Here is an 11,972-nt window from a genome sequence, read left to right on the forward strand (position 1 = left end):
TTCTGTCCTGCCTACATCTAATTCTCATGGTGGTTCCCATCCTTGATGGTACTGGGTAACCTGGTGCATGACAAATCTGAGAAGCATTGCTGTCACATGCTATCCAGAGCCAAGTTATCTTCATGGAGAGATCCATGAAGACAAACAAATGACTGTCCCACTGATGTTCCCCTACAGAGACTTTCCAACTATGCATCTCAGAAGGACAACCATGCTGTTCTTCAGAAGCAACTCCTCAAGCCGAAGCATTTTTCCCCTGTCAGATCAAGTTTTAGGAGCACCTATTAATTTTTTTCCCCAAAGGTCCATACAAAAAACTTAGTACAGATCGTTTTGTGCTCCTTTGTGGAGATATCCATGAAAATATCTGCAATGAGTCATTTTAATAGCCATGAACTTTAATACGCAGTTTAGAATTCAATAAAATGTATGGCAGTGAAAGGAAAAGCCTTTTATGCCCCAGATTTTAAGTAAATTAAAATCCTTTAACCCAGCAGTAAGCACCTCTTAGTCAGTTCCCGAAGTCTTATGCACAGCAGCATACCATGATCAGGCAAAAGACTTCATCATCCCCTGCTGAGTGTAAGTAAAGCAGTCTTTCAGAAGTCATGAAGAAAAGGCATTTGGTGATATTTTTATTCTGCTCCTGTGAATGCTTATAGCACCATTGGTTTAGACTCACGAGCACTATGTATACGCGCTTCTTGTGCTTGTGATGTGGCCATCAAATGCATTGTTTATCTTTAAAATTCATAAAATGGTCATTTTGAGGTAATTCTGTAGGCATTGGATGTTCTTTGAGTTAAGTAGTCCGAAAATGCCTGAAGTATGGAAGACTTTTTATACATTTATTTCTGCAATTTTTTAAAAATTATTGCAGTGAAGAAAGAACGTACTTGCTGTAGTATTTCAATACATGTAGAGTGGAACTTTCTGAGCCAACTAAAGCTGATTTTGTTATTTTTCTCATTGAGGGCAGCTTTAGGTGAAGACAAAAGCAACAAATACAGAAAAGGTAATTGGTTTTTAAGACTTCCATTAAAAATGTTCTCAGTGACCTTTAGATTGCTGTTGACTGTCACATTGCAGGTGTCATGATGCAAACATGCTTGAGGAATAAGATGTCTTCTCACAGACAAAAGACATCTTTGGTAAGGAAGTTTATTGACACTGTCTGAGCTACCGCATTTTTTGCAGATGGATAGAGTACTCTTGGAGGTATTGATCCTGAAATGTTTTTGAGCATTGAATTTCCTCTTACACACACCACAGCATTCTGTCCAACAATCCATTTTCAGGTAATAGTTTCTGTCTGGTGATCCCAAGGCATGTAAGAGCATGACTATAGTTTTCTGCATCTCATGGGCTAAGCCAAAATTTTATTTAGATATCCATACTCCTTGTCAGTTTCCCACACCTCATTTTTAAAGGCCAGTCTCCAAATGAGCCCAATGAGCTCATTATGGAAACACATTAAACATCTCAGTTCATGAGTTTCTCTTTCTTTTACTGAAAATCAATTTTAATATAATTGTGCCATTACATTCCAGACCCAAATCTGAAGAAAGTATTTTGGGTTTGCTGTTTGCTTTACAAGAAAGTGAGAGTACAGTAAGCTCTGTGGGAACACTAAAGATTGAACCTTGCCTGTGTGTGACCAATCTGGGATATTGCTTCTTGGCTTCTGTCAGGGAGAAGTGAGTGAATGCTTCTGGCTGAGGAGTCATTGCTGTGCCAAGGCAACAACTGAGAGAGAAGGTGGGAATTGGGGGCATATGCTGGGCTCTTCCTGCTTAAGAAGAAATGAAGGTGAGCAAGGCAGTGGCTACTGCTCAGAAGTGTAGGAGTCCTCTGCAGCAAAAGTAGCAATGTCCATCAAGGCAGAAGCTGGAGCTGAGGGTCTAATTCCTCAGGCATTTTCCATGGGTCTTCAGTTTCTTCCCACTGTTCACACTCCTCCCCTTTCTGTGACATAAACAGGCTGCTTCTCTTGTTGGTGCTTTGTCTCTTATGCTGCTCCTCTCCATCGTACATCCAAGGATGGGAAAAGCCTGTCACCTGCCAGCACCACAATTTCAGCAGTTCTTAGCAGCTTTACATTTGTTATGGAGCACTTTGAAAAGAATAATGAGAGCAAACTTGGTATTTAGAGTGAGTGATTATTGGGGCATAATTAAAGTTTGATGCATTTCCTTTGAATGTTCATCCTTTGCTCGTTTTGCACATTGCTTGAAATTCATACCCTGCCCTTAAAACAACATGTAATATTTTGTGGATTTACTTAAATGTGTACAGAAAACTCAGATTTTTTCAGCTTCTCTGCTGAGCTGTTTGTCATAGATTTGTGAGTCATTATGTTTTTCTGAATTATTAAGGACTTTTTTTAAGTGGACAGTAACACTATAATTGGTTTAGCATTAGAGAGAGTTTTCATTCACTTTGAAAATTGCATTTCAGTAGCAAAACACGTAAAATGTTAAGTATAGAAACACTCATTTTAAAATGTCAAGTTGCCCCAAACACTCAAAACATTCAGAGAATTAGACTTATACATCTTTTTGTTTTGCACACAAAGCATGGTTTCCCTAGTTTCTCGTGCTGTGCATACATAATGCATAGATTGAGCTGTTCAGATTTTCAGCACCTTGATTTTGTCAATAGTTTGCAAATGTGAAAATGCTTTCATGTGGCATTAATTATATAGTCTGTGTTCAGTATGGAATCACTCGATGAATTTTGACAGTGTTCACTACAAGCAGCATTTCAACCTTGGTAAATTTACCTGGGGGAAATACAGTCAGGGAGCTTTCCAAGAGATTTGACACAGGAATCACCAGCATTCTATTCTGAAAGATATTAAATGTTTGCTTTTGGGGGGAAAAAATAGACGTACTAGACCTCCATCTACCTCTTTAAATTACTAAACAGCTCTGTGAAGCTTATCTTATTTTAATGCAGACCCAGAAGAAACTGAATGCATAAATCTTTCTAGGGCTTTCTGAAAATCTCAGATCTACTATCTATAGTTGGTAATTGCTTTTCTTTCTTCTTCTATAGTATGGTGTCATCATGGAATTGTATGGCTCTGCCAAAACATGAATTTGCCTTAGTCCTGTTTCATGCTGGGAAAATTTTAAAGGGCCACAGATGTGAAGAGGGACCTGAAAGAAGTTGTGGATATAATCCACCCAGCTTCAGGCCCCCTTGGGTGGATACAGATGCAAACTAAGCCCGAGTGGTTGATGTTCAAAAAACTGTTTGCATAAAACTTCATGCAAACAGGTTTGGGAGTTTTTTTGTGCATAGGTTAGTATCTATTTTTATATATTTATATATACATGCTTATATACTTGCCATAATTAGGCATCTCACAGCCCACAGCAGTTGGGGGTTTTTCTAGCTTTTAAAATGTCTTTTTGACTGGATTGTTTAAGAGTATTTTTACTTTTACTGTAACCTTGTATGGGTGTTTAGCATAGTTTGGAGCTTGAATGTTGCTTCACCTCCCTGTGTGGCTGTACAGTGCACAAGCCCAGCTGGAGATTTTGTGAGTAAATTACTGTGGTGTTTGTGATGCTTCTATCAAGACTTGTCTATCTCCATACAGCTGATTATATTAATCTCTCCACTGATGCACTTGACATGTTGACAACCTTTTAATGAGACTGGCTTATTGCTAACTCAGAAATGCATTAGTTTATATCCAGTAGTAACACTTCATCCAGTATGGCTAAAGACAATGCTTGGTTTGAGAAAAAATATATATAGTAATATTTAATATTCAATATTCTTTTTCACTGAAACAGAAATAATTGCTTCATTGAAATGCATAAGTATCTTTTCCTTTCTCTGACAGGCAAACTGTTGGTTTTATAACTGTCATTTTGATATGAAATCCTAAACTGGGACAGACTCCCTCCCAATATCAAGCCGTGTAAAGAGAAATCAGCATTGGCTCTTTACTATCACACAGCTGAACAAAGGAGTTATATTCTTAAACTCTTGTGAGATCTGCGAATAATTATTAACTTTTCAGAGGCAACTACTGCATCCTCACATGCCCACATTCAAGAAGTAGCTGTACACTGTGCTGCTCTTCAGACTCACCTGTATAAATCAAACACACTGATAAACAAAGCAAATAGCATCACTTATGTGTTAAATGTGCCATGAATTTCTGCTTGATCTTGATTAGTGATGCTGAATGAATTAAACTGATGACATTTCAAAGATTCTTTGTATGCCATGACACTGTTAAAAATCAGGATGTTGATTATAATAATTATAGCAAGACTAGGAAATCTCAGATTGTGTATAAAGCTACTGCAGCCCAGGGAAATGTGTTTCAGGTAATTCTTTGTGGGCACTCAACAGTGTGATTTTCACCCATCCTACCTCATGAGGAATAGCTCTATAGAAGCAAGTAGGTTTCCTTTCTCATTTTTAGTAGTGGTAGTAAATTTTTTAATATAGGAAGACTTTAAAATTGCAATATTCAGGTTTGATTTAAATGAGTCTGTTTTGTAGTAATTTGTTTCCTTCTGTGTGAAAAGCTAAAAATCCCACATTTTCTCTTATGATAAAGCGTCTTCTAAATTCATAGTAGCTAGAATTCAACTAGCAGCTCTAAATTCTAATTAATGCTTTTCCAAGAGCAGATGTCAGCTTCAATTCCTATTTTATAAATTCATTTATCTCTGAAAATGAGGTGCATGGAGAATACTATTGCTGATATTTCTTCACCTGTGTGTCTACATCTTTTAATAATAAGATCCTTCTTAGCTCATGGGAAAACATGTCCTAAATATGCTTTAGATTTTACAGGTCTTTGAATGAGGGCATCAGAAAGTTTTGTTTGGAATCAAATTAAGGTGCTTTAATTCAGGAATTATGAAGTAATTAAGGGTGAATTATGAAAATTATCATTGTGTCTTCAAGGGAAGAAATTTTCGTTCAACAGTAATAGGAGGAAAGTCGAAGTCCATTGAGGCTTGAAGGTGGGGGCTAATCTTAGCAATGCATATTTCTTTTCTTACTAGCTTTTATATAATAATACTTTCCATTACCTTGGGTTTTTTTTCAATAAGCCCTTTTCTTAGACTCAGTAATTTTTTTTCACATTCCCAAGACTGAACAGTGGTCAGAACTAGAAAGGTGTTGCCCTACCTTTAGAAATAAGTTCCTAAGACATGACTCATGGAACTTATTATGCCCTTCTCCTAGCAGATCTCAAAGGGCCTTTAAACAGCAACAGAGAAGCTTTGCTGCGAATGAAGATTTGAACCCAGAGCCATTTCTTTCAAGTGTCAAAGTTTTAATCATTCATAGTCAGTAATGCCAGCAAACCGAATGACAGAAAGATAACTTGAGAGGACAGAGATCTTCTGTGTTCTGACTGAGATAAACCTGTTTGTTTACTGAACCATGAGATGCTGTAGCAGATATCATAAGATTTTCTGGTACAGTTAGAAAACAGTATTTTGTATGAGATTAAGGATATGTAATTTCCTGATTCTTTTGCAGAATCATCTCAGGAGATAAATGTAACAATCTTTTTCACTGAGATTCATATCATTACTGGTCAGCAGCAAAGTGGCATGATTTTACTGTTTTAAAGAGAAATATATGGTTAATAAATTGATGCTTGGAAATAGCATTAATTCAGGGACAAATCATTGTTGGATGTATTAATGAGAATCCTGAGTAATACTGCTGGACTCCACGGGGATACTCCACTCCTCCCTTGAGCTAGGGAGAACAGAATTTAGAGGCACCTACTGAAATTATTCTTTCAAAGATCCCTGCACTTGCTTTTATGCACTTTGAGCCCACATCAACACAGATTTGCTCTCTACTTTACAATGTGCTCATTGCTGGTGGATGCAGGTAGCCTGGCTGCATTCAAAAGGATAAAAAATGCCCACTGGAATAGGTATTGCATGTCCAGAAAGTTTCCTTATTAAGGTTTACATTGAGGTAGGCATGAGTAACAGTAGTATGTTGAAATAACTGAATTTTCTGTGGTTGTCCTAGGAGCAATGTGATTGTTGCCTCTTGTGGCTGAGGTGAGATGTTGTTGCTGATTTCTGATCCAGAGGGACTTCCATGGTGTTACTACTCTGGTGTGTGCAGCAGTGGTTGTGCAGAGCTCTCATTGCATGGACCACACGCAGCTCCCTGGAAGCACCAGTGAGACCAGGATGGCTTTAAATGATAGCTGCCATCATGCTGAATGACACTGGGAAGTGAGAAGCTGAAAAACCCCTTAGCTGCTGATTCGTGTCATGGTTACCCTTCAAGGCAGGCCATGACAAGCTGTTCAGAGATGTTAACCCAGCTGCTAATGCCCATGGAGGAGCATAAATTCTGCATTAATCTGGTTTTGTGGCTTTTGTCAGTGTGGCATAGAGGTAGATGTGCTGTGATTGATCTCCAAGCCAGAAAGGCGATGTTAAAATGTAGCTAATAGTAGAATAGTCAAAATAAAGACCCATGGGGTAATAGAGAATTCTTTGTTCATCTAGGGAAAGATTTACAGATTCCTCAGCCAGTTGAGAACACAGCATTATTATATTGTCAAATTTTAGTAATTTTGCGCTGATGTGTAGGAAATCAACTGCGAATCACCAGATAACCTGATAAATTTAGGCCCAGATCCACTAAATGACTTGGAATGGTTTTAGACACCCTGAATGTCTAAAAACTTCAGTTCTCAAGGCTCCTATTTAGATCCCCTCTAGCACCAGCAGTGCCTTTGATTTTGCTGATATTCTTTACTGCTTTTCACATGCCCAAAAGAAGTGCCTCATCCTTGATAGAGCCAAGTCTCTGTTTTATGTCCATGCCCCATCATTGCCTACAAATCAAATATCCGTCTGCTCCTATGTCCTTTTAGTCTTGTTGCAGTTAATTTTCTCAGGCATATGTCATGTGCTGCACAAGAGCTGGCAACAAGAGGCATTTTTTTTCAGGCCACAACTTCCATGGGTGATAATATCCCCAGACTGGCAATATCTGCTGTGCAGCCAGTGGGTTGGTGGTCACAGCATGCCTCCAGCCTGTGCCTCCTCTGCCTGGAGCACTGGGACTGCTCTCTGCAGCCTAAATGAGTGGGGGAAATTGAGGTCAAAGAATCCCTCCATCTGTCTAAAACTCTGTAACAAAGTGAGACAAGAAAAAGAACAATCTAAGTCAGACAGACCCTTGATTGGTAGAACTCAGTAATTTTTTAACCTGTGAACTCCTTTGATTTACAGCACACTGAAATAAACAATTTAGGGCAGTGTGGGTTGGAGGCCTGGCCCACAAATTTTGTCACAGTAGTGAAATCCCAGATGTCAGGTATCCCCTTTGCTCGTGATGAGAATGAGAAGGCGATTATGACTCACAGTGAGTTTGTAGGTGAGTGAGCTATAGGATAGCACAAAGAGAGTAAATGCCAGTAAATCAGAAGACATGGATGGCCAAATGGGACTGTAAATGGCAGTTTTGCACTTGTTCTCACAGCATATTTGGTGGTAAGGCTTTTTTTCTTTTCAAAACAATAGTGCAGGTATCCCATATTTCATGTGCATTAGCAATCCGTAATTGTGCCTCTGTAGGATTCCACATGGATGGACAAATATCCCTTAGCACAGGATCAGGGCCATAATGGACAAACCCCACTTTCCAGGAAGCACCTTCCCCCCCTCCCTCCATCTGGATGATAGACTTACTCATTGATGCCTCTTTGACATTTACTCTCTGTGATCCCACACTTCTGCCTCTGCGATGCATGATGTGGTAGCAGAGTTATATTAATGCAGCTCTCAAGTCCAAACAGAGCCTGATGCCTTCTTTTGTAAAAGCAGGTTATAATTTTTGTCACCTACCCCATAATTTTCAACCTATGAACATTTCCCCCTTAATTCTATTGTATCAGCTATTATACAGATTAGCTGCTTTGCATGCTCTGCCAAGCTGAACAGGGAAGATTTAAGTCTGCAGGTCACATTTATTAGCAGAAGCAATACTCCCAAGGTGCATGTTTGCTTAGTTTTTCATCTTTAAATAGACAGGACTGCCAAAAAATTAAACACACTTGTCTAAGAGAGAGAGGGGAGTCATTAAAGGCACTGATGAAGTAGCAGTGATTTCAAGATAGCTTCTCATGTATTGATTTTTAACTGTTGGAGAGAAATAGTGATATTTTTGATGATGTTTTGAGAAGAAATGTACATTATTTGTCAAACAAATCTCCATCCATTTGGCTTTCTGTGGTAATCCAATCCTTGGTCTTCCAGTGTCTGAGAATTAATTATTTCCATCAGTTTTTATTTTCTCATAAACAATGCTCTTGTCAGAAAAGCAAACGGCAGTTTCTGGTTACAGGAAGCAGGACTGAGTCGGATCTGGACCTGTAGAGATTCCAGCTTGGCCCTGTGACTTCTGATCCTGGGTCTTGGCTCTCTCTGCCCCATGTTTCCAGTCTGCCTCTGTGTCAGGAGCCAGCAGGAGAGGTGACCTGAAGCCAGAAGGGGATCACACCTGGGCATGACTGAGGTGCTAGAAAAGCGAAGGGCACGTGGGATGGGAGCAGACATTTGACAAGCAATAAAGTAAAATTCTTTGCAATGTTTTCCTAAGAAAGAAGAAATTTACATAAATGTGGAAGTCCTACTGGCTGACATTTCACTATGATGATGTCCCAGCTTCTGCTGCCTCAGCAATAACAGGATGACCACTGATGAAAAGCAACTACACCATTAGGTTGATTATGCTGTTGGGTGAGAAGAGTTGACCTTGTCCTGGTGTTAGACATGTAGCAAAATCAGTACAAAATCAGTAAAAAACTACAACTGGAGTATGTGATGTTGTTGGGAGGCAGGTTTAACCATTTCAACTACTATGGGAAGTGTGCCCAATCCCTCTAAACCTATATGCACATTTACTGAAGTATTAAGCCTTAATGCTGGCACCAGGTGACACCTCTGATTCCTTTCTCTGCCCCTGTATAGCTCATCCTTGGTACAGTCACAAGCTGAGGGCATCCCAGCTCCTGCTGCCTCAGGCACTGGCTGTAGAGCCTACTGCAGGCGCCATATGACATGGTTTCCTTCCAACTATGTCCTTTTTGTCTAAAAGACAACCAAGTCTCAACTGCTCTAACATATAAAGTGAAAGAAAACAAGTTGTGTGCCAGGAGTGGGCCAGGAAGAGAAGGCAGATAGTCTCTGATATGCTGAAGGAAAATTACCCTGGTATTGTCATTAAAATATTATGAAGCCATCACTGAGTGAAAAATTTTATGTTACCTGTGATACATGAGTTCAAAGACATTTTTCCTTTAGGAGGAAGAAATGCTGTTCATCGTCTTGCAGTTTTCAAATGGATATTTTTTATAAATCAACATTAAGATGCTGTGAGTGTGTTTTGTCACTGAGTTGCAGATTTGTGTTCTGATAAAAGGAGAGTACTGTAGAAAAGAAAAAAGTGTCAAATTAGCTCATGCTGAGCTTATACAATGGTTTTCTTGTATTTGATAGAAGGTAAAATAAAGCAATGGATAACAAAATGTGTTCACATAAAATTCCACTGGTGTTCAGCTGACTGGGGTTGCTCCTTCTGGTTTTGATGAAATCCAGAAGCAGTAATACATGTGTGTTTATCAGACTTGCTGTAGATAAAAGAGTGTCAGACGCAACATGGAGCAGATTCTTGGATTGCAACAGTGATGATGGCCATGCTTCCCATGACTTTACTATGGCCAGGTTTTCACTCTTGGGCTCTTTATATAGCAAACAATCATGGAGAAATTCTCCAGGAAACCGTAGTTCCTCTTACTGTTAGACAAACAAAGTGCGTCATGATATAATTTTAGTCAAACCAATACCATTTAGAAAAAATCTGCACTAGTTATTGCTCATGTTACTGTACAACATGAATCAACTTTTTTCTTGATCTTTTATATAATATTTATCCCCAGATCTGCCATTGGGAAGCTGGGAGTGGAGGCATTTGAGGCCGTGTACAGCTGTCTCAAGCAAGCAAGACAGCAGAATGCCAGTGAGGAGGAGATCAGGAGCTGTTTGGAGAAACTGGTTTCTAGAGCAAGTGATTGTTTTGAAGTGGATCAGCTGCTGTACTTTGAGGAACAGCTGCAGGCTTCAGAGCCACTTCTTCAGCTCTAACTGTGTCAGTAACAGCTGGAAATGGCACAGAGGGGGAAGGTGCCTCCTTCAGGCCAGCAGCCAAGTACAGGAGATATTTGGAGGGCACTGCTGAAGGTAATGTAGTACCTAAGCATGTAGGTAAGCTCCATTTGAGGGTCTAGACAGTAGTGAGAAGTGGGTAAATATGGCACAAATTACAGGGGCAGGAAGAAGAACAAATGTTTGTGACAATAGAGGGGAAGATTCACTGATACCAAGTCCCCTTTTTTCTGCCACTTGAAGCATAAGGAAAGGTGTTGTGGGCCATGGCTGGATGCGAGTCCTGCACTCACAGCATCATTGGCAGAGCTGCCTCTGATGGAATGATGCAGGATTAGACTCCAGCTGCTGTTGATTTCTGTGCTAACTGGTCCTTGTGATATTTAAGCCCCTAATTTTTGTAATTTGGCAGATTTACCATTAAACATATGTGTATGTGTACAGCCACTCAGCCCCTCATTGCCTTGTTATTATTGATTACTCAAAAGAGCTGCATTTAATCTGAGTTTCAAAGAAACTGTGCAAATCCATACATATGTGCCTATTTATATACATATATGCGTGCTCACATACACAGATAGGTGTGTATATTCATAATGGCAGAAGTATGTCTGGTCATCCACTGTAACTGTATAAAGAGTTTTGGATTAAATTCATTCTACACAAATGGAACAATAAACTGTTTGGTTTTTTCTGGCTTGCACATTGCATTTTTAATGTTCTTTCTTGGTGTTTATGCTCCCTTCTTCATCTGCATCACACTCCTGCTGATTTCAACTGTATATTGTGCTCTGATCATATACCTGATGTTTTCCTTCTACCTCTTCCTTCTTCGTTCTGTATTCTAAGCTCCTTCCTTCATCTGTGTAAAAGACTGAAGGTTAACAAAATGATACAATCTGTAAAGGAGTCTAAAATGAATTGTGGACCAAATTAATTTTAGTCATTGAGCCATTATCATAATCCTTATGTTTCCTGCTTTTCCACCAAAACTCTTGAAGGACTTGGGGATTGTATTAAATAAATTACAAGAAATTAATATTATGAACATAAAAAAATCCTTTTGACCTGTGTTATTTACAGTGAAGTATACCAGTCCTAATGGTCAATTAAGCAGTGCTACTGATCCATCTTTATGACATGCTTTAAGAGTCTCAGAGCAAAAGGCAGTGTGGCACTATACTTCCAGCTCAAAGGAATATGAGATTCTGGCATGTTTCAGCTTTTTCTAGTTTCAGCTTTTGTTTAGAATACATAGTATTACAAGACAGAGACTAAAATCCACTGTGAAATTCATTGAGCTAAGGAAACATATTTGTTTGGCAGGGTTCAGTCTCTTTCCTAGTATTTCTTCTTGACTTACACTCCCCATCCTTCTCAATGTTTATGTGTACCTGATTCCATATTTGCTGCACATAACCCAAGACCATTTAAAAACAGAAGTGCTGAAGTCCAAGGTACAGGAGGAGTGCTTGGATGTTGCAGGGACTATGAAGTCCAAAAGCAAACAATGAGTAACTGACAGGGTGAGAATAATGTCAGAAGAAGATAATCTTCACTCCATCATATACCTCTGGCTGCAATTCAAAGTGATTTATCACAAAACCTTCAAAAACAGCCTCTATAAGCAGTCAATTCATTTTTTATTAGTGACAAAGACTTCTTCAGGCTTTTTTCCAGCTTGCAGCTTGCAAGAAAAAATACCTGTGCAAGAATGGGTCAGGCTCCTTAAGGCAGTCAAGGACTCAGGAGATCATTAAAAGGAAACCTTTAAAACCTGAA

At 39.2% G+C, this 11,972-nt stretch overlaps 1 protein-coding gene across 1 annotated transcript in view; it reads left to right on the forward strand.

The window, feature by feature from the left end:
* The window catches only part of NEK11 (NIMA related kinase 11), an 81,566-nt gene extending 70,933 nt beyond the window's left edge, over positions 1 to 10,633 (forward strand). Inside the window, exon 16 of the mRNA XM_085051256.1 lies at positions 9,965 to 10,633. Coding sequence (XP_084907382.1) covers positions 9,965 to 10,169 — 205 coding nt within the window. The 3' untranslated portion in view covers positions 10,170 to 10,633. The remainder of the gene's footprint in view (positions 1 to 9,964) is intronic.
* Positions 10,634 to 11,972: the final 1,339 nt, after the last annotated feature.

The sequence above is a fragment of the Lichenostomus cassidix genome, chromosome 2 (assembly GCF_008360975.1).
Source record: "Lichenostomus cassidix isolate B80296 chromosome 2, HeHo_3.0, whole genome shotgun sequence".
In the NCBI taxonomy this organism is placed as follows: Eukaryota; Metazoa; Chordata; class Aves; order Passeriformes; family Meliphagidae; genus Lichenostomus; species Lichenostomus cassidix.